General features: G+C 45.9%; 1 protein-coding gene across 1 annotated transcript in view; it reads right to left on the bottom strand.

Annotated features, from left to right (window-relative positions):
* The window catches only part of LOC149348048 (uncharacterized), a 35,631-nt gene extending 13,721 nt beyond the window's left edge, over window positions 1–21,910 (bottom strand). The window contains exons 1-10 of the mRNA XM_089541671.1: window positions 21,838–21,910; window positions 21,472–21,573; window positions 18,270–18,316; window positions 16,507–16,545; window positions 14,586–14,624; window positions 11,630–11,726; window positions 8,852–8,985; window positions 7,769–7,816; window positions 3,650–3,685; window positions 1,281–1,469 (exon numbers count right to left, since the gene is read on the bottom strand). Of these exons, the coding sequence (XP_089397797.1) occupies window positions 1,281–1,469; window positions 3,650–3,685; window positions 7,769–7,816; window positions 8,852–8,985; window positions 11,630–11,726; window positions 14,586–14,624; window positions 16,507–16,545; window positions 18,270–18,316; window positions 21,472–21,573; window positions 21,838–21,910 (804 nt within the window). The remainder of the gene's footprint in view (window positions 1–1,280; window positions 1,470–3,649; window positions 3,686–7,768; window positions 7,817–8,851; window positions 8,986–11,629; window positions 11,727–14,585; window positions 14,625–16,506; window positions 16,546–18,269; window positions 18,317–21,471; window positions 21,574–21,837) is intronic.
* Window positions 21,911–23,475: the final 1,565 nt, after the last annotated feature.

Genomic DNA, 23,475 nt, shown 5'->3' with positions numbered 1-23,475 from the left:
TTTTTGTCGCACCCTTTTACATTTGATCTTGTGTCCACGTGTACAATCTTAAGCGTTTCTTACCTTTCCGTGACCTTCTTTTCGTAACAGCTGTGTTAGTTGTTGGCTTTTATCGACTGGGCCATAGCCATGCATTTTCGTGATTTTGTGGTCGCGTTTTTTACTTCTTTTTGTTGGGGACATAAATGACCTTTACTGTGCAACGCGATCTCAGTACACGTCACGCTTTTGCTTTTCACCTCTATCGACATCCAGCCACCGTGGAGCATATAATGCACAACCTTGGGTCAAGCAGACCAATGTCGAAGCCGCTAAGTGACCGCCCTGATTGCGAACTTAGGCAGTTGATATACGCGTCAACAAATAGTATATACTGTACCAAATAGTTTTCTCATAAGCAAAGTACGGCAAATGAAATGTCGTTTTTATTGAACTTATACGATCGCCCCTTCTTCTTAGCTCCTGCAGAGAAGTACGAAACTGTCGAGTCACCTGGCAAGGACAGTGCCATCGACCTCTGCCGCCTCGCAAACTCTTTGCTGTCTTCTTTAACCACTCAAGGGGCCTGAAAATGAGAAAAAGTGTAAGCAGCATCTTACTTTATAGAAGCATCAGCAGCTAGGTTTGCATGGCTTCGTGCTAGGTGGTTATATTTTAAAAAACAAAAAAGAATGCAACCTAGCCCACGTCGCCTAAAAAAGCCGCACACTAGGCTTGAGTTAGAAATCCAAAGCTCCGACAACTGAGGAAGGATGAATGCTCAGCTGATTTCTTGAAATGTGTTTCCGTGCAGAAAACTATCATCCATTAGGTACCACACATCTGCGAACAAGCACTTCGAGTCTATAGAATGGGACAACGAACAGAGAGTGCCTGAGAAATATTGGCAGTGGTTTAGCTCTGATTAAACCTGGAGGGTTGCGAAAGCAACGAGGAGAGAAGAGAGGCGATAAGAGCGCGCGGCAGCGGCGGCGGCCCCGGCACTACAGCTATGCGCCGCTACTGAGCATGCGCAACTCGCGAGCGCGGCGGCGGCACCTCGGAGTCACCCGCGCTGCGTCGGTGGCGGCGCGCCAGTTGTACGCCGTGTGACGTCACTGGTCCTCGCGCATGCGCAGTATGGCCTTTCTTCAGCTCTGCGAAATGGCTCGGCGACTCGCGCAGTGTTGCTTTCGCAACAAAAATTTTCAATCTCAGCTCAGATTGATTCCTACAGAGTAGACGGCAAATTTGAGGCACAGTCCGGACATTTTGGTTAGCTACTAATCGCTTTCCCTCACCAGCATCAAGCTTGTGACACACTCACACGTGACTCCCAGCCCGAAGGTGATGACTGTGCTGAAGAAGCCGAAAGTCAGACGGAGCGCCGTGTTTCCCTGTATGGCCTGGTTAACGGCTGTGACCAGCTGGCAGACGATGCCCCCTATAACAGTGCGGAACTGGTCCGTGGGAAGTTGACTCAGGATGCACTGTAGGCAAAAAAAAATTCAAGACGAGGTAACTGAAGATCTCCAAGGGCAGTCCAAAAATTGCTTCAGCTGTTAAAAAGCACCAGAAACATTGGCCTGTGGTGCACATAGAAGTTTGCATTTTGCATGCAGGAAGTATGTCCCACTGGGAAGTGTGTAAAAGGGCTCAAATATTTTACATTGACTTCTCAAGTTGATTGTTCCCAATATATCCCAGGCATTGTCACACCGTTTCCACTTAACATGACGAATGCTTAAAGGAACAATGACCACAAACTGCATTCGGCCTTTATCAATCAACTGCTAACGACCTGAAATCCACTCACACTGAAAACAGAGCTGTTATCAGTTTTAAGAAAAAACACAACAAAATGCACCCGTCGCCATCACCGGCCGATTCCTCAAGTAAACTGACTGCATGGACATTGAATTTTCAACGCGGGCCCCAGAGGCCATGCTAAACCTCCACGTGTTTCCAAACGAGGGCAACTATTGCTTCCCGGTGTGTATGGCACAAGTTGGAATGGAGTGATGAGAATATTTTAAGTTCAATTTCCTCCGCTTTGAAGGCCTCTTTTCATCCCGAACGAACGTCGACATATTCAGAAAGAGCCAGCGTCCGTTTGTACAGAGCAATGACCCTCTTTACTTCCGTTTTTGCCTCTACAATTTTCTTCCCCACGAAAAGTAGCATGTTATCTATTTTTAAAGGCAGGCTACGATCTCTGTTTTCCAATAAAGGACTTCTCTCTACCCCGCTATGAACAAGAAATGAATGGGGTTGACTATGTCCTCCTTTGAACTTTAATTCCCAAGTATTTTGCTGTCTTTGCTCTCGCTGAAAATATTTATCCGCCAAATAAAGTATGAACCCCGTGGTTGTAGTCTCCGTTTCATCACACCTTTGTTCGAATCTACTACGGCGGCCCTCTTTTCGACCTATTTTTAGATTTCGGACCCTGTATTGAGATTGGCGCATTCCCGCTTGTTATTAGTTGGGAAATGTATGAGGAATATGGCCTTGGTTTCCTGGGAGGCACATAACATGTCATAGGGATCCCAATTTTTTTCACAGAGCCGACATTCTGGCATGTCAAGTTCTTAGTAGCCGGTGCGTAGTCATTTGTGGGTGTGAAAAGTGCTAGTTCGTATCTCTCGTAATGTTATTTATTTACTCGTCCTTGGTTAACTAAATCTTTACAGTGTTTAATAAATTCTGGTCCCTCTAGACAGTTTTGTAATAGTCAGGAGTTCTGAAGTGAGCAGTTAAGAGAAGGTGCAGAGTACTTGGCCCTTCGTAGTTATGGTCATTATGCGATGGTGCCCAGGGTAGTAATTCACGAGCGTAGTCAACAACGGCAAGTTCGTTGACTCGTACACCTTAGTGTTTAAGGCACCATAATATGAGTCCTGCCAACAAGTTCATGACACTGAGGATCGGAGACGGCTGCTGCTCAACTACTCGACCCTTCCTTCAGTTTTTGCATGCGGTGTATTTGACGCTTATGGGTACTTTACGTCGTCTTTATCGTCAATGTGTGATGCTTAATGTTAAATGTGTATATTCATCTCGTGGAAAGGGAATCACTTCCGCGACGTCCATGACAACGTAGAAAGATGCGTGAAAAGAAATGAATTATCTTAATAACGCGACGCTGTGCAACAACTCTTGCTCTCATGATTGCTGGCGTTTCCGTGAAGTTTTTGGATTTTCGGGGCCCGCAGACCAAAAATAACCGAAGACACTTCAGAAATTCTCAAGTGTACTTTGCGAAAACGTTGTGGTCAACCCACTGCCGCTTCCCCAAACCGCTTGGCGCGGAATCACTGGGCCGCTTCAGAGCCATGCGTCTCACTCACTCGACTGCAACGAGACGTCAGGCGAAGGAGCGGCGGTGCAGCTGCCACCGCCGACGCGCGCGCGCTCGTTTTTCCGCTACTGCGTGACGTCATGGTTGCTATGCGCAGCTGCGCCCCCCCCCCCCCCCCCCCCACACAGGCACGCTGGTTGCTAAGGAGGGGAGGAGGTTTCGCCGCTGCGCGGAGGAGAGGCCACAGTTGGCACGATTCCAGAGCTCGGACGGACACCGCGAGCATGAGCCATTAAAGGCTTTCGCCTTAATAAAAGCAGCATAACTAAAACATCAGTGAGCTTTATCGTAAGAGCGCTGTATACTCACCACAATGGACTTCACCGTGGACTGAACGATGTTGGTCTGCAAAAGAGAAACGCACAGTGAGAAGCAAGAAGGTTAGTCAGTGTTCTCTGTTCACCCTATTTAACGACGACCGCAACAATCAGAGCGTCATAATGAGAAGCGTTCTTAGCTCGCCAAGTCGAGTAACTGGAAGGTATCCAGAAGGGAAACCGAGGCACATAGATACCATTACTACGCACGTTGAGGCGGCCTTCGCTTCTTAACATGTGCGCCCTGAACTGCAAGGTATCAAGTACGCGCCAACCTGTCCAATATGCCATTCATGCAGCTCAAACACTCGCCAAGTAATCGATGCTTGTTCGTGTGATTAAATTATGCCTTTACTTTCACGGCTCTGCGCATCTGACTCATAGTTGCGAAGGCCAATGAAAGAACGGTCATGAAGTCCCACCAGTGAGGCTAAAGTCGGATACAACTTAAGTCTGCAGTGAAGCTCCACCCATATTTGGGACCGCAGCACAGAATTTCTCCACTACCAAAAAGCATTCCATTGTTAAAGCTTTTCTCTTTACCCAAACAAGAAACTAATCGCAAGAAAAAAAGTTATAAGCTCTAGAGTTCTGATGCCTGGCTTGTTTAATAAAGTCACACGTTAAAGAACTGATTTCGTTTACTGTCGCGGTTGGACAGCGGACTAATACATGATGCGTCGGACCGTGGCGCAGTGTTAACAACTGCTGTTTTTTTTTTAATTTGCATCCTTCTATAGCCTGTTTTCTTTTGCTTTTGCTGTGTTTTGTTCCAGTTCTGTCGCTGTGCTTGTTGTTTGCTAATTTAAATTCTATAGCCTGTTATGTCTTGTTTTTGCTGTGTTTTGTTCCTGTTCTGTCTCTGTGTTTGTTTGGTAAGTTAAACAAACGCGGCAACTTAGAGCAAAGATTTTATTCCCTGCCCGAGAGGCTTCGCTTGGTAATGCAGCGCGGAATAATACACAAGCACCGCATGCGAAGAAGTAAAAAAACTTTGCAATCACGAAATTACCATAACTTCTTTTTTAACTGCACGAATCAAATTAGTTAGCGGCGCTACTGGGAAGCAGGGCCAATACCAATGAGTGAAAATAAATATTTCGACAATTGTAGCACGTTTTTGTTTTAGTGGGTTACATCTACATGCCCATATATAACGCAAAAACTTTCTTAACCCTTTCGGCCCTGGCGGTGCCAATTGACACCACAACACAAATATTACGCTCACGCCTCAGTAACAGACGAAAATACTACTAATTTTTAATACAATAGTTCCTTAGGGATCCCTGCTGCTATCGACATCGCTGTTCACGGACTTCCATTGAGCTGTGCGGTCTAAGGAAGAAGAAGTAGCAGCATGGGAGGCATGGAGTGAAGAAGCCGAGGTGTGGCAAATTTGTGCATTTTTATTTCACTAACCATTCGTTCTTCTGCGCTCATGTTTTTATATGTTGTGTGAAACGCCTATCCAAGCTGATGTCCCCGTCGTAAATATTACTGAATGCGTAGACTCTGCGTTTGAACACATTTTTGACATGTGCGATTTTGACACCATCAGGGCTCAACGGTTGCCAGCGGTAGCCATTGAGTGCTGATAGGTCATCTTTGTAGAATAGAACCTGCTAGTATTTTAGCAGATGCACCTATACTAACGGACTTTTTGGACTGCTGACATGAATGTTCATTACAGAAAATGGACAAAATCTTAAAATTTGCTTTCTGATGAATTGGAAAATGGAAATTTTCGCTATCATACATGGTGAATATTTGGATTGAGCCTGGAAATGACCATGCGAATGTCGGCGAACAGCAACCGGACCAAAGGAATAGCGAGAACAAATGCACGCCTGACCTTGAGATTTTATTCATTTTTTTTACCTCTATCTTCCTCCTGTGAGCTGTGAGCATCGACACTGAGTTGCAAGAAGCGACCGGGGTATTTACACTGAAACTCACGCTCCGCCGCTCGTGCAGCACGTGTGGCGCGCCCTCGACGCTCGGATCAATGCAGAGTGTTTGGCTGTGTTTTCTTGAGAAAGCGTATTTGGTGTGCTGATAATCAGCTTCTGTTTTTTCCCCGGCCGAGAGATATCCTGAACTCATAAGCCTATGGATGGGAGGGAATTTCCTTTCACCTGTAGAGAACAGCATTCAGTCAAGACACAGACAGGACGAAACTAAGTTCCACTTTATGAATTCTTCTATAGCAAACAGCTGGTTAGAAAACAAACGCAAGCGAGATGCAGTGTGCCGCGCGCAAGCGTAGAACTTAGATTTGCTGACGTTCGCGCTGGGCGCTACGGAAGTGCTTCGTGAAGCTCGATAGATGAGGGCGTTACAGATTCGAGGAAAGCCTTTATCTTGACCACAGTCGCCTTCCAGGAAGGCTACGCAAGTTTTGAACATGTGAGCTGTTGACATGACGTACACAAGCTGGAACACAAACCTGGCAGGAGCAAGAACGCGGAGGTATGATACAATACGCAAGGTAAACAGGAGCGTGCGAAGTTTTTTCTGGAAACTGCGACATTATCTATCCCTTACAAAGTAAAGAAAGCTTCTTTATAGGTCTCCACACTACAAAATAAGAAATTTTTTCGTTAATTTTTTTCTTGTCGGTTGCGGTTACCAAAACGGTCCCACTAGCATTTTACACCCATTGAGCCCTGATGTCCGATTTTGACACCATACCTGTAAATCGATTAATACTCGCACCACAAACTTTAAATTTTTACTGCGTGGTTATGGGGCCTTAGGCATTGTAAAAACGCGCAGAAAAAAAATCTACGGCCGAATTAAAAAATCCAGGGCCGAAAGGGTTAAATCATTCTCTTGCGTTTTTCTCGCACACAAGGTGTTACACTGATGCACAGCGCACGTAAGACAGAGACAAACACAAACACAGAGACAAACAACAGTCTTAGTCCCGTCCTTTGTGCCCTGTGCCTAGTTTGAACCATATACCAACTAGCCTTGACAAATACCTTAAGTATTCAATCTAATATGACTTGTATTTTTTCGTTAAGCAGTATGCTAAATTGATGCCAGAAGAGGTTAAAACTTATTTTCCAACCTACCTCATTTTGTAGCCCTCCTGCAATAATTAGAACTCTTAACTGCGCGTTTAATCTGATAATCTCACAAATCTCGTAATTTCTTTTCCCTACAGAACCACAACACGCATGGGCTGGCTACCAGCAACCGATGGCCGTCGACTGATTTTAAACCGTCATGTTACCGAGGTTTCCCTGTTTCCACACGAGTGGACGCGGAGAAACCCAAGTGGAAATGCACTGATATTCAATGGGAGCAGTGCACTCGAGAGACGTACCCAGTTGTTTCCTTGCCCAGCGTTACGCAGCATTGCTATATCTTTGCCTTTATTATTTCTCTCCTCAAGCATCTGGTATTAATCGCCTTTTTTCATGGAAGTTATATCTGAGACATTGGTAAGGCGAAAGCCTTTAATGGCTCATACTGTTGTCCGTTAGCAGAGGGTGTCACACCTTTGGCAGCGTTTAACTCGTGTTAACTCCGAAATTAAAAAAGATAGGACAAAACGAATGGTTGCATTAGATAGAAGAGGAAAACATGAACTTAGAAGCCACGCTTGATGACTGTAGAGTAATTAGTTATTTATAGCGAAAAATTTCAAAATTACATCTAAATAACGCAGACGTCGATATAGCCACAGGAACAGTGTGATGTCACATCCACCGGAAGTCGTCACGGCATAGTAAAAATTGTCACAGAATGGTCGGGAAAACGCCGGATTTGTGTCAAATTAGATAGAAAAATGTGTAATTAACCATAATAAACACCTAAGGTCCCCGAAAGATATATAATTTGGGTATCGATATAGCTACGGGAACGGTCTGACGTTACATCCACCGGAAGTCGTCACGGCATAGTGTGCACGGCTTTCGCCTCTCAACACTTTAGTTGTCAAAATGTCCTCGCAATTTTTTTCCAGCTTTCAACCAAGCAGCTTTTGGCCTTACTTAGCAACTGTACATCTCTTTATTCCCCCGTTCCAACGCTGCCACAAATTACCGCAGCGCCACGCGACAGCGCTCAGGGGAAGTTTAGTTCAAAATGATCGATAACTTACAGTGGTAGGTGATCCAGCAGTGCACAGCATAGTCGTGTCTCCAGCGCACTGCAAAACATGCAGAAGAAATTGGTAATTGTTACGAACGAAGAGCAGCTTTGGGTAACCAAACATGGCTACGACAGAGACCCTCTGTGTACGTCACACAGGACGAATTTTTCTTTAACTACGAAGTTTCCGTGGAAGAACCAATGGAATTATCTGCTCAAAAGATTTATTGAATTCGAAGCTTAAGTGTCGTCAAGCTCTTTTAATTGGATGAATACTGGCTTGTGTTCGAAGGCAGATTCATTTAGCAATCGCACTCAAGTTGTGCCCCCCCCCCCCCCCCATCCTCTCTGTATAACGCAAAGGCAGCTGTGCCGAAACTTGATTTGACGAGCTAAGGAAACATTATAGCACGCCATAGCGTTGACAAAGAAATGAATACTACGCACGAGTTTTTTTCTATGTCTTTTCATTTACATCTCAACTTTCGCCGCCATTAAAGATATTCCTTTAGACTTTGAGGGATGGAAGTGGACATTAAGGGAAGGACAGGAACTGCCAGCAAATATGACCGACGGTTATCTTTTGTGCGCAGTTCGTGTGGTCGCGGTAGTTTTCAGGAGTGACAGAGGGAATGCCAAGCTGGGCAAAGCTTAGCCACAACCTGTAGGAAAGCAGATGCAGTGCTGAGCCACGGTCACCATTGCGACCTTTTGCAGAGCAGGATTCAAGAGATGATGATGATGACGTCCTCAGGATCAATAGCACATACCCACGGCCTGGGATTGGCCAGAGATTATATGCAACGCTTTCTTTCTCTCATTTACTCAGCCGGGGTGATTACAGGGATGATGCAGAAGGAATTATGAAGCAAGGGCCTTGATATGCACCGAAATTAATGACATTCTTAAGGCTTAAAATCGTAAGGTTTGCATACGGAGAGTTTTACCGGGTCAATGTCTTCTACTCTCAGTAACCCTGTGTAGCCCGAATGATCATGATTATAAAGCCTCATCAGAGGAAGAATGAATTGTGCAGTGCCTAAATCTACTAGAATCCTATTACTGCTGGCACTCTGCAGACGAATGTGTTTACCGAGCCAAGATTTCCCACGGCAGGCAGCCCAATGTTGATCGAGCCCTGGCATGAGTCCTTCTTTATGAGGAAGTTGAGGCAGCCAGTGGAATTGCAGAGCTGGTAGTTCCCCAGCGCCCCAAGGTTGATGCCGGCTGCAAAGATATGCACATAGGTTATGGTGATGATACTGATGACCTCAGGCTTAATGGCACCTACCCTTATTCAAATGCCGAAAGAAGAAATATTAGCATCATAGTATTTCTTCTTTTCTGCCCAGTGTACAAGCGACAAATTTAATCACCTACTGACTGTGACTGGGCTTGCAAAATTCATTAGAGCTATATGCTTGAGCAGCACCGACAGGGACAATTAGGAGGAATACGACACACACCCAAATTAACAACAACAATATTAATAATAATAAAAACGCACCAGTGTAGAAAAACGTACAACGTTGAAACGTTGTCTGGTCTGTCTACACAACACCTGCAGTTTTATTAGCAAGCATTCGCTATTAACAATATATAACGCTTACGGATGGCCCATGTGAAACGTCATTCCATAAAGTACGGCACTCGTTGTAGATCAAGGATCAAGATGACTGGAAACCACGGTGAAGAACATCGAATTCGAATTCAAGTCTAAAACCATTGCATTACTCCTAAAGGCGAGTAGGTATTACTGAAGGAACACAATCGCCTGTCAGGGCTACCTCCAAGCCATATGAAACTTTCGTTTTTTTATATACTGATTACTACCTGAAAGAATAAAGGATGGATTTTTTTTGTAAAGGCGAATGGATTAAAGAAATGAGGGCCGCCTCAGAGGATGCTGGATAGTCATTACGGTGGCCGGAAACATAATATCCTGACTTTAGTTTATTTTATTCACAACTACTACCATCAGATATAAAGTTCTTGTGTCCGCTGTACACCGGAATCGGCTATGTCCAACGGGGGACTCGTCGCCAGGAGCCGAATCATGTTGCTGGTCTCAGAGTAATACACTGACCTCGCATGTGATGTTTTCTCGTACAGCACTATTATGGACATTTCTTTATGGACGTATCATTTCTTCACCAGCACATCACTGATTTTTCTGGCGATGCCACCTAACATATCTTCATTGTAACATTTTTGTCTCGTTCACACTCTCACGGTGATAACTACTGATGGCTAGTTTAGCAGTTTTGTGGCGTGGGTGTTGGCGCAAAACTACGCCACACTATTTGTCACCCTGATGAGCCCTTGCGCATGGCAACACTGAAACGGACCCCGCTCGGCGGTCTCAGCACCGGAGAGCAGAGTGACATCATGAGCACTCTACCAGAGGAGAATTAAAATGATATTGGAAAAAACATCATATCCAACCCTGAAGAGAGCTGCTGCTGTATCTTGTGTTAGATATTGAAAACTCGCCCGAAGTTTTTAGTGCGATTAAATTTCATTTTGCACTTCTCTTTTATGATCAGTGAGAGTGAATTTGGACTTTTTTAAACCTTCATTTTACTTTGTGCTAGGTATCGTGGAATGTACGGTCTCTGCTATCATTGCACGCGTTTTGTAAACTCATCACGTGCACCGTTGTATGTCCAGAATTATCGTGTGTCGCTTCTATTAAGTTTTGTTCGGGTTCGTTTAATGAAATATTTTATTGTTCTCGGTTCATTAATCTTTAAGTTTTCAGTGCGCGCCCTCTGTGGTCGCTGGACACTTAGAAAACTCATTTCCTTGCCGCTCTTTTTCCTTTTTTCCCCTTTGTTCCCCTCCCCAAGTGTAGGGTAGCCAACTGGGCATCGCCTGGTTAACCTCCCTGCCTTTCCGTCCTTTTCTCTCTCTCTCTCACACTCCTCAGTTGCCGAACGTCTATAGGGCCTGTAAGGTATATGAAATCAATAGAGGAAAAGAACCACACATTTTAAATTAACAAATATCTTGCACATGGTCAGACCATTTCCTAGAACCTCGCATAAGTATATTATCGCTCTTTGCACCCTTCCCACGTCATATCTTCCACCACATTTCTGGCCTTGTCACCCTCTCCCTTTGTTCACCTTTTTTTTTCTCTCTCTTTTTTCTCCTAATCCCCTACTATCAGTTCTCGGGAACCATGACATTCCTGTAACCCCCTCCACCCCCACCTTTTGGCTTTCTCTGAACTCGAGCCATTTCCCTCCCCCCTTGCCTTGTCCTTCCTTGGAAATGCCCCCCCTTTCTTTCTCCTTCCAGTGCCAGCCTATTTTGTTTGCCTTGTTCTCATTTCCCTGTACCACGCTGACTAATCCTCTTATCTTAGTCTTACAGGTCCACCCAGCGCCTCCCCCCGTCGCAGCCCCCTCAAAGACTTTGTTCATTACACACCCCCCGGATATATATGTTTTTCCACTATTGCAGCTTAACGAATCAAGATTCACCTCCCTCCCCTTCCTGACACGCATCCCCTCTCACACCACTTTCCTTCCCCACCCCCCGAGGCCTTCCTCCTCGGAGCGAAGGCCCTATTTAATCTTTGCCAATGATGAACGCTTTGCCCAGACGAAGACAAGTCCCCTTGTCGAAACGTTGGTCAAGCAACCTGAGGTTTTCTCCTCCCTTGTTCATTTCGTGATCGCCAAGGACCATCTACCACACCCTCTCTCTACCATGCACACATAAATAAGATATATGAAAATGAGAATTTGTATTTTGGCTTTGAGAATTATGGCTTAACTGGTCCAATAAAGAAAAAAAATGTTCTTTGGATGCAAAGCATTTACATGAGAGAGTGCTAAAACTAAAAAAATTTTATGTATCTCACTTGGAATGCCGCGGTTCGCGATGATCAGGAGCAGTGGCGACAGAGCGCTGACAATCCCTTGAGGTGAGCCGTTCTGGTAGATTCCCTGAATGACACACTGCAAGAAGAACGTTGCGAACGGCTTTCTTCGGGAGATGTACCTTGTCATGCGCTTTACATTCAACTTCCACGATAGAAGCGACAGTGATTAACGAGGTCTGAGGGGAGACTCTGGGATTCAGTTTTGCGGATATACAAAACGGTGTTTCAAGCGAACAGAATACTCCTCGCAGCAAGACTTTAGGATTGTGACATGCAATAAGAACATGCGTCGATAATTGCTACAGTTGGATTCAGACCATACACACCTAATTTTAGATTGATGTAAAAAATTGGTAAATTGGTAAATTGGTTTTTGATGAAAGAAAATGGCGCAGTATCTGTCTCACATACCTCGGTGGACACCTGAACCGCGCCGTAAAGGAAGGGAGGGAGGTAGGAGTGAAATAAGAAAGAGAGAAAGAGGTGCCGCAGTGGAGGTCTCCGGAATAATTTCGACCACCTGGGGATCGTTAACGTGCACAGACATCGCACAGCACACGGGCGCCTCTTGCGTTTGGCCTCCATCGAAACGCGGCCGCCGCGGTCGGGTGCTGCTTTGTAATTATGTATTATACAATAGTTGGTTTATGGTTTATTGGGGTTTAACGTCCCAATGCAACTCAGGCTATGAGAGACGCCGTAGTGAAGGGATCCGGAAATTTCGACCACCTAAGGTTCTTTAACGTCCACTGACATCGCACAGTACACGGGCCTCTAGAATTTTGCCTTCATCGAAATTCAGCCGCCGCGGCCGGGATCGAACCCGCGTCTTTCGGGTCAGCAGCTGAGTGCCATAACCACTGAGCCACCGCGGCGGGTTATTATACAATAGAAAACATTGTTAACCATATTAGCCTACGGCCTCTAAAAAATTGCTAATTGAAATTTCTTCTTTCTCGGTTTCATTTTTATCAGACGAGCAGTAAATGTGACGGAATGGAAGTGTTTAGATCCCATGATGGACAAAAAACAGTGATAAAATCTCTGGCATGTACTTTCAAATCACTGCAATGCTTAGGTCAAACTCTTAATAAACAGCATTTCAGTGGTTAAATTTCACATATAACATGTTCAATAGATGTTTCCTATTTTCGGTCTCATGCGCATTTCTATTGGTCATAAAGACTAAACATAAAAGCCTCGTTTCCGCTTTAGCTAACTTATACATTCTAGAAGGAACGACAAGCTTAAAATCTGCACTTCTAAAGCAATAACAACTGTTCTCTAAAAAGCTATCAACCAAGTGTCGGGCTGTTCACAACCCACTATCAAGTTCCTCCAAAACTTAAGTGCCTCTCTCCATGCGAGCACTATAAGTTTCGTTGCTCAATTCCTCGCCATCGTAATTTGTTTGAAAGACATCGACGACATCGTAATTGGTTTGAAGGATTCTCTCTTTCTCATTTGTTAACAAACGTGACGCTGCTCTGACGTCAACTTTCTGAGATTTCCTCATCTATTACGACTTCTCCCGCCCTTCTGTAAAGCGGGGCTCGATGAATTAATGCATTTTATAGGCATCGCTATTTAATCGGCCTATTTGACAAGTGCAACCTAGCGTAGTAAATTAAAGTGTTTATTTATGTAGTAACTTTTCCTTAAACCTTTCTCTTTAGTGGTTCATTGCTAATCCAAGTTTTCTACTTACGTTTATAGCTATATTATTTCAATTTCTCTTACGGTTCATGCCATCTTAATTTTGCTCTGCTTTCACGCCCCCATTACTCTAAACTTCTCTTGCTCGTCAGTACTCCTGATAGAATAAATTGTCTACCCCCCCCCCCCCCCTTCCCACCTCCAAAAAAACCTAGAGCTTCTGGAAGGGTCCCCATGTCCTCCTAGATATTGTATTTTAAATAATTCCATTCTATCAGAACATGTTCAATATTTGCTAAACTGTTCCCGCAGGTTACACAAATATAAATTCTCCATGTTCATCCTTACTTCTATATTAACAAGTTATAAAGCAACCTTGTGTAGCCTGATAAAGGAGTGCAACGCCTCTTCAATTATCATACACTTTTTCATTCAAAAGTTCCCTGTTTCTGACGCCCTATTCATTATTTTGTTTCCATGTTTCGTCTCCATTTCTGCGATTTTTTTTTATGTACGTGACAACTGCCTTTTCTCTGTTGTTGCCTTTGTTGCCTGTCGTAAGCAATCTAGACCCTTTCCCCGACTGTGTGTCCACGTTTTTGTTGCGAAAGCAACACTACGCGAGTCGCCGAGCCATTTCGCGGAGCTGACGAAACGCCATACTGCGCATGCGCGAGGAGCAGTGACGTCACACGGCGCACAGCTGGTGCGCCGCCACCGTAGTTGCGCGGGTGACTCAGAGGTACCGCCGCCACGCTCGCCAGTTGCGCCATTTGCAGTAGCGGCGCATGGCTATCGTGCCGGGGCCGCCGCTGCAGCCGCGCGCTCTCCATCGCCTCTCTCTCTCTCTCCTCGTTGCTTTCGCCAACATCTAGGTTTAGCCAGAGCTGAACCACTGCCAATTTTTACTCTGCAAGAACCCGAAGACTTTGGCTGCACACCTATTCTGGTTGAAATCTTCGTAGTCATTACTCAAACAGTAATTTTTATAGCTAATAATAATTCTTAGGTAATTTGTCGTCCAGAGAAATTGAACCGAGCAACCTTATAACCAGCAAAAGTGATCGCTGATTGGCTGGTTGGCTGGAGTGGGAGCGACCCCTGCCAAAATTATAGGAAACTAAGTTCAAGGACACTTGCTCTAAAGATCGAAGGTTCCTGAGATTCCTAAAGATACGTCAGAGACAAGCTTTCAGGAATGAAGTACTACATTCATCACAACAAAAATCGAAGCGGTGAGTTCTGGTAGAACAGAATGGGAGAAAGCGAAAAAACTTACGTTCACAATCTTGATTATTCCTTGGGTGGCTCCATTGGCCTGCAACTGCAAACACGGACAGACGATTTAGGTCTCACACTAATCTATATGACCTTAATTATCCCTATATAAGCTAGTGAATCTGCACAAAATGGCCTTTGCAAGGTGGAACACCCTAATAAAAAACAGCTCACTAGCACAAACACGAGGGAAGAAAGGGCGAGACACAGCCCTCCTCGTGTTTGTGCTAGCACGCTGCTTTTCCTAGAATGTCATACCAACTCGCCCACCAGTGTACGTTATTGTGAAACACCCTTTGTATAAATCGAACACGCCAGCCGTGGACTTCATTCAGTATGTGCCAACTAAACACGTTCCCTGAAGCGAAGCAAATGGTGAATAAAAAGGCCGGCTTCTTCGTAGCTGCCGGATGCCGAGGCCATAGCAATGGCACAGGCACCCTCAATAGTATGCGTTCGGGCGGTCCCCTTACAAGCAACGCTAGATCAATTGCATTAGTGCAGTTTCAAGAAGTTCCATCCTGTGATGGGCTGGTACGGCAGCTGATGGCCCAATATACCACCATAACTAACCGACGTGCGTCTGGCACGTGCATGCGACGAGCATCCGCCAACTATGGTTTGGTTTGGTTTGGTTTATTGGGGTTTAACGTCCCAAAGCTACTCAGGCTATGAGGGACGCCCTAGTGAAGGGTTCCGGAAATTTCGACCGCCAGGAGTTCTTTAACGTGCACTGACATCGCACAGCACACGAGCCTGCATAATTTCGCCTCCATCGAAATTAGAGGCCCGTGTGCTGTGCGATGTCAGTGCACGTTAAAGAACGCCAGGTGGTCGAAATTTCCGGAGCCCTTCACTACGACGTCCCTCATAGCCAACTATGTATATTCATCCCCCAAGTATGTGTATTCAAAAATTACGGGTGACACGGATACTGACGCGATTCTAATGCGAAAGCATATTCTCATGGTGAGCTCTTTTGAGAGGTTCATTAAAGATTCCATCCTTTCTAATGACAAACCTCCTCATTAGCATACAGTCGTATGGAAACGCATACACTAGCTTCACCATTAGTTTTTTGCCCACGGATAGCGTGGTCGCCTCGCAGTCTGAAGGTACTCGGTTCTGTTGGCCGCGTCTTCGGAAGAAATTCTACTTTTCTTTGCTACAGACGCCCCTATCGTGCGGTCTCCTGCTGATGTAACTAACCCGAGAGCGTGGTGACGTCACTGCAGGGTTTTCGCAATATAATATTTAAAGCGCAAGCAATATTATGCTTGCGCTTTAAAAACGTTGAATATATGGAGCAGCCCTGTCCAGCCTGACTTTAAAACCCCGCGCAAAAAAATAAACGAAACAGGACGGTGTACTATCTCAACTGCGGGTAGCCCTGTTATTTGAGAACAAGAAAGATCATTGATTGATTGATTGATTGATTGATTAACTGATTGATTGATTGATTGATTGATTGATTGATTGATTGATTGATTGATTGATTGATTGATTGATTGATTGATTGATCGATCGATCGATTGATTGATTGATTGATTGATTGATTGATTGATTGATTGATTGATTGATTGATTGATTGATTGATTGATTGATTGATTGATTGATTGATTGATTGATTGATTGATTGATTGATTGATTGATTGATTGATTGATTGATTGATTGATTGATTGATTGATTGATTGATTGATTGATTGATTGATTGATTGATTGATTGATTGATTGATTGATTGATTGATTGATTGATTGATTGATTGATTGATTGATTGATTGATTGATTGATTGATTGGCCGACCAACCGGCCGACTGGCCGAACGACTGAGTAAAAAGTCAGCACTTTGGAAGCAAATCACAAGTTTAAAGAACGCGGAGATAGCTCGGAGAATTGCCGGACTGAAATTGAAAAACTTACAATTCTACTCCCGCAGAAGTTTGTAGAGGTGCCGACGCACTAAAAGAGATAAAAAGAACCAAAAACTTTTAAAGGCAGTGTTTCTTCCAGTGCCTCAAAATTGGAAGAAAAAAAATAGAACATCCAAGCCCCACTTGAGGCATTTTTGTGATAACACGTCCTACCAGGTTAATCTCGCGCTTACAGTTAGGCGTGATGGACACAACTCGTTGTTGCTAGCTGTGCCTCGGACATACTAACAGTAATTACGGACCTTAATAGTAATCTCTGTCCCTTCGTTTTTACATTGTAAATATCCTCAGAAATATCCACGTATATTTACTTTTCCCTTTTGTTGCTTTTTTCTTTTTCTTCCTTTTCTTCTTCGAGCAATTCATGTTTTAACGTGTGCTTTTCCACGTATACGCTAATGATACCGCCTTCTGTCTCACAAACCTGGCGAAGTTTTTCCACTTCTCCCCATAAACAAGCAAGAAAATGTGCGGGTAGTTTAATTGCTACTAAGAGAGAGAGAGAGAGACTCTCTAATGAAATACAGATAATTTAGCCGGCGTTAAAAAATCGCTGGCATGCTACACTGCGTAGGGAGGGGAATTTGGGAGATAAAGACAGAAGAAGAGCAGTGTGGAAGAGGTAAAAAAATACGAAGATAAAATGCGGCCATGAAATGGGTATTAAGGATGCAATGGCGAGTATTGATGTAACCTATGGAATGATGGAGTGCATAGTCCGACAAATGGGCTGACGAAGTTCACTGCATGAAGAATGCATGAAGGTAACGTGCAAGTGAATTTAAAGCTTATCGAGATGTCCAATGTCTTTTAAATATGTAAATAGAAAGTTAATTGCAAGTCTCTGTTGCCTGAAGCAGGCTAAGGGACCTAAAACTTTGTCCATTGTTAGGGGCACTGGGCCGAGCTTCTGCATGCAATGTTCATAGTACGCACGCTCGTTAGCATACGCAGGGCACTCAAGCAAGATATGTTCCACAGTTTCTATCGAGGCACAGTTGTTACAATGCGGACTGTTCATTTGTCCAAAACGGTATCGCAATCCGTTTGTATATGCAGCGTTCAGAGGAAGTCGATGATAAAGTGTTTCCAAATGTCGAGGAAGTCTGGGTGAGAGTCTTGATCTAAGATGTGGGTCGATTGAGTGAAGAAATTGGTACTGATGTGTCGGCAAACTCCAAAGCCGATACGTTTCTTCGGAAGCAAAACTTTTAGCCATTTGGGACGCATCAGACTTCGTGAAGAAAGTTCGAATGTATCTCCGATGTTGATGGCCCTTACGGGCCGCTTCATCTGCTTTTTCATTAGCCTGAATGCCACAGTGAGCGGGTACCCACTGAAATGTTATGCAGTGGCCTGCGGCAATAGCTAAATGATGTAGATACCCGATGTCCAGGAAAACTGGCTGGTGATTCGTCTTCTTCAGCAGGTTGACCAGAATCTGCAGAGATGCTTTTGAATCGGTGAAGATAACCCAACGGCCGGCGGTTCGGCGCAGGATGCAAGAAACAGCTTCCTTAATGCCGTGAAGCTCAGCTGTCGTAGAGGATGTCCTCCGCTGCAGCCGGTAAGAAAGGGCATGGCCTGTTGAGGGCACATAAAGGCCACAAGAAGAGGTTTCTTTAGTAGTTAAACCATCGGTGAAGATATGGGTGTGCTGCTTATATTCCTCCGTTAAGTAGGCTAAAGAGAATTTCTGTTTAATATTATCGAATCAGAGCAACGCGCACACCGCATCAGTATGCTACTTACATTTCCGATCTTGAGTATATTGTTGATGGCGATATTTATGCAGGAGGCTGAAAAGATAATACGAAGAAATGAGTTCGCGCTTTCCCAAAAGATGTGATGGTTTAGTCGCGGGGAAAATTCGAACTTGAGCCGCCGCACGAGTGTAAATATATCTCACACGTAATACTTGAAAACGCCGCCGAAAGCTAGAACTTGTTGGTTTTTAAACACCGGAAGCTGTGGTAGAATATGCCAAACAGTCTGCCGCCAGTTCCCCCCGTCATTTGCGCTTCCTCTATTTTGTATGCTTTGATTTTTTTTTTTCAAGCATCACTAACTAGCCCCAACTTTCCGTTGTCGCCAGCTTCTGCTGTCGACAAGATGTGCTTATACAAAAGCGTCGACACTCAAACTTGGCGTGCAAGGGTCAGCAAAGTGATTGTTTCCTTATTGTCGAAAGGAAAGATTGACAGTTAAGAAAAGAAATAAGGTTTATAGCATAGACATCATTGAACTGAAACTGTTTGAACACACGGGAAAGAAACCGAGTCGTCTTTGGTTTGCTGCCCTCTGGAGACTAATCTTTTATCTCCCATTTTGGGTGCTATTTCGGAACGCAAGGGTTGTGTTGGTGGTGTGAGACTTTATATTAACAGCCTTTATGTTAGGCGTTCAATAGGTCCTGAGCCAAGGTGACGAGTGCGCGTTGCAGGTTCAGGTCCCGGGAGGCAAGCCAGATAGGCCACGGTGGGGGAGGTGGGAAAGGATAGGCGGGGACTGGAAGGCTACGGGGCACTGTGTAAGGCAGTGTTCTATGTGTGCATGTGTGTGTGGACAGTTTGGGCACTGAGGTGTGTAAGTGTGCCGGTACTGATAAAGTTTGGCTGGTGTACGTAGGAGATTAAACTGTATTCGGCGAAGAATGCGAGCTTCACGGATCGATAAGGATGGGTGTGGTGGTGGTAAATCAGCTAATTCAATTCTTGCTGCGTGTAGTATTCGTCGACAGTGTGTCTGTAAGCCCTGACCGCCTGCTCCGTCAGTGGGCTCGTCCATGGGATCCCCGGCGCCCGGTGTATAGTTTCGCTGGCAAGCTGGTGAGCCAGCTCATTGCCGGGGATGTCCATGTGACCATGGATCCACCGAAGGGTCACCGGTCATGGGCTTAATGCTAAGAGGGCGGCATCTAAGGCCGATCGGGTAGGGAAAGGGAGGGCTCTTTCATAGAAGGCACGCAGAGCTGGCTGCGACTCTGTATAGACAACGTATTGGGGGGCGGGGGTTAGGGTGGCAAAGTGTGTGATGGCTTCGGCGGTCCCGTGTATTTCTAGAGCGAGCGTGGAAGGTTGGGAGGTGTATGGACCGGTTGTGTGAGTGCTGGTTGTAGAGAGGCAAGGGTGGAGGAACAAGGCTGCTGTGGAGCCCGCGGTTTCCGTGAGACAGGCGTCTGTGTAGGCCACCGCCGCAGCGTCCAAGGGTGGCTTGTGGTTGTATGCGTATGCCTGGCGGCGGCCTGCGTGTGTGTGGGCGGACATGTTGCGTGGAATGGGTGCGAGGCGGAGGTTAGGGGGGTAGATCGGAGACTGCGGTGGTTCTGGGAAAGAGATGGGTGCGTAGGGAGTCTGTGATAGTATCCACCGCCCAGCTGATGAACTGGACAGGCGGATGATTTGTATCTCTCGGTGCAGGTTAAGGAGGGCTTGAAGGGGATGGAAAAGGCCTGTTCTGTACATGGTGTCTGTAGAAGTCTGAGGGGGAGTCCTAGCGTTGCTTTGTATAGCGTATTGAGGGCCCGGATCAGTTTGTCTTGCTCTGTACTTGTAAGTGGGCAGTAAGGTATGTAGTACAGGAATTTGTTCAGAGCCAGCGCTTGAGCAAGGCGGCTGGCATGTGTCTAGGAGAGGCCGGCATGTTTCAAGACTACGCGATGGAGTATGTGTGTGATTGAGTGGCATGTGCGTATGGACTGATTGAAGGCAGAGGTGAAAGTGTTTGAGGTCAGTGGCATACCCAGAATGCGACAAGAGTCGACACGGGGGATGCGTTGTCCGGCTAGGGTGAGGGAGATTGAGGGGTTCATCGTACGTTGATATTTACTGCGTGTTATGAGTAGAAGTTCTGATTTCTCCGGAGCGGGTTCCAGGCCCGCTTGGGAGTGGTGTGAGGAAATGGTGTTAAGTGCCTGTTGGAGTGTAGTTTTGACCTCTCCCGGTGAGCCAGTGGTGACCCACAAGGTGAGGTCGTCTGCATAGAAGAGGAAATGAAGGTTGGGAATATCGGCTAGGGCCCGGGCGAGCGGGACCATGCCTAGGTTAAATAGAATGGGAGAGAGGACGGTACCCTGTGGAGTGCCATGAGTGAGTGGAATGGGGTGAGTCAGTTTGTCGAGATAGCGGATACGAGCGGAGCGGTAGGAGAGGAAAGCTCTTATGTAGTTGTACATGTGTCCGCATTGCGTGTCAGCTAGTATGGTGAGGATGTGGTGAAATTTTCAATCCTACCCCCCGTGACAACCCTGATCCTCACCTTCTACGACTGTGGAAGCGGAGTAAACGTCTCCAACGCGCATTAGATACACAACCACACAGCTCCGCGACAGGATACAAGCACTCTGCAACAACATTATCTCCCACTGCAAGACACCCGACACCGAGCACTGAACACGAACATGCGACCGCTTAGATGGAACTTTACATCAAAAATCATCATGGTACCTTCTCCGCTCCCTTCTCGGACCTCAAATTCATCCCACACCCACTCTCGAACACCTCTTCGCCTCCCATACTCCAACAGACGTTTTCACTAACCTCCAACAACTTTATTTCCCACCCTCACAATCCTCTTTAAACTCACCATATCATGGCCCAGTCCTTCCCGCACTAGACGTCGTCTTCACGCACACAGAACTTGACAAAGCACTCACACGTTGTAACACACACTCTGCCCCCGGTGCAGATAAGATCACACACACAACTCTCAAGAACCTTCCTCCCAAAACCCAAACATTTCTTCTTACTGTCATTAACGACGCCTGGACTTCTGGCACCCTGCCAGTGGACTGGACATCATCCCTGGTCTCATTCATACCGAAACCCAATAAACCCTCCACCATCAATAACCTCCGTCCTATTTCCCTCACCTCCTGCGCGGGCAAGCTCATGGAGCACATGGTGCTTGCCCGCCTCACTTCCCATCTTCAGGCCACCGACTATCTCCCCCCCACTTTCATTGGCTTTGGCCGAGCACTCTCCACCCAAGACCTTTTCCTCCTCCTTCAACACAACTTCTTTAACACAAATGCTCCAGACGCTGCGCAGGTCAAAGCCTTAGTAACAGTTGACATACGCAAGGCTTTCGACTACATATCACGCGAACGCAAGGGAGCCAACAAATGTTTTCACTACTGGCTGCACCACACCTGAACATAACGGAAGTGATTTGGCGCTAAAGGCAGCGCTATAGTTATTCTATAAAAGATTCTTCAAACGAAAAGCAAATACTTTCTTCAACACAAATGGCAAGAAGAGTCTTAAAAGGTTATGGTTGGGGTGAAAAAAAGGAAGAGACGAAAATTTGGATATCTGCTTACTCGACGTTGAAGCGGATGCAGAAGTCATGGCTGCGGAGACCAGAAGGGCGACTAGGGCATGAGTCGAGACCATGGCTGTGTTGCTTGACCGAAGAGCGAGGTTGACGGAGACGAGAACGGTAGGATGAGCACACTTTGTCTGTTGCCAGGAACTAAGAGACCTTTTATACCCTAAATCAGACACCAACTACGCGTGGAAATACACGAGGACGACGTCACTGAAAGCGTTCTTTACTGTGTAGAGGCCGATCGATGGCTTCGCCGCGCCATCATTTTAGTTCAAGGTGAACAGCGCGATGGGCTGCACACATGTTGTTCGTCGCCGTCAATATGAAGTCTCCATAAACGCGTTTTTTTTTGTTTCATGCCCACAGTTTTTCGTAAATATCTTAAATTACAGGCAACACGCTATTTCAGTGCATCACAAATTGCGCTAGAAGGTCTTATATTATTGTCCGCCGTGTGCCAGCTGTAAAGAAGCAGCAGTTAAGTGGGACGAAAGGATGGTCTGCATCGAGCATGCCTGGGGCAAGGACCGGGCTTTCCCATTTCGTGCTGGCATGCGTATGCTCCAGATGGGTTTACGAGTGGCGCTCCATCCACATGACTGTCCCGTGCTCATTTTTACCTGAAGCAAACGTATTTACCGTTTCCACCAAAAACGCTGCGTGAAAGTACGCATAGCCCTTGGCAGTGCAATGAAGAACAAACGGAACAAAGCGAAGCAAGAAGACAAACCATCTACAAGTGATTGGTGCACGCGAGCAAGACAGGAGCCCCGGATGTAATACAACTGCGAAGCTCGGCCCACGATCCGACTGAGCAGTGATGAATAAGCCAGCCCTGTGCAAAACCGTCGATTGGTGAGCGCATGCGCTGTGGTGAACGCCTAGTTATTTATTAATCGCTTTTCTGGGCTTTGCACGTGGGAACTTTATGCGCTTTGGTTGCAGCAGTATAAAAACGCCTCAAAAGGTAAGAAAATATCAACGGCATCAGGAATGTCTATTTAGAGAACCTGGATTCACATCTTTCTTTTATGAGACTGTGCATCACCACTCGAAAAAACTGGTGACCTCAAGTGAGATCCGTGGCATTGACTGGGGCCGGTTCCGAGAAGTCGCAGATATTCCACCACCATACAGATCCCTTTACCTAATAAATCGTGTACTACCTTCCCTGACGCGACTTTATCAAGGTGGCCCGAATAAGACTGGTGCGCAAGCCGAGACATTCTCGCAAACATTGTTCTGATTTCAAGCGGCATTCTTTCTGATGAAAATACGCACAAGCGCGTACAGTGGACATAGGTTACGTTAACCTTTTAAACACGAACTATGAAGCAATAATTCAAAGACGATTCCCACTGACAATGTTCCTCTGCGTTCTCAAATAATTTTGAAAAAGTATGAGACCGCATTTACAAGGAGTAGGCATATTTTTGTTGCGAAAGCAACACTACGCGAGTCGCCGAGCCATTTCGCGGAGCTGACGAAAGGCCTTACTGCGCATGCGCGAGGAGCAGTGACGTCACGCGGCGCACAGCTGGCGCGCCGCTGCCGTCGCTGTGCGGGTGACTCAGAGGTGCCGCCGCCGCGCTCGCCAGTTGCGCATGCGCAGTAGCGGCGCATAGCTAGC

This window comes from Amblyomma mixtum, chromosome 4 (assembly GCF_055824585.1).
Source record: "Amblyomma mixtum isolate Tamu chromosome 4, ASM5582458v1, whole genome shotgun sequence".
In the NCBI taxonomy this organism is placed as follows: domain Eukaryota; kingdom Metazoa; phylum Arthropoda; class Arachnida; order Ixodida; family Ixodidae; genus Amblyomma; species Amblyomma mixtum.
The sequence above is the reverse complement of the archived record's forward strand: the minus strand, read 5'-3'. Positions and strand labels throughout refer to the sequence as shown.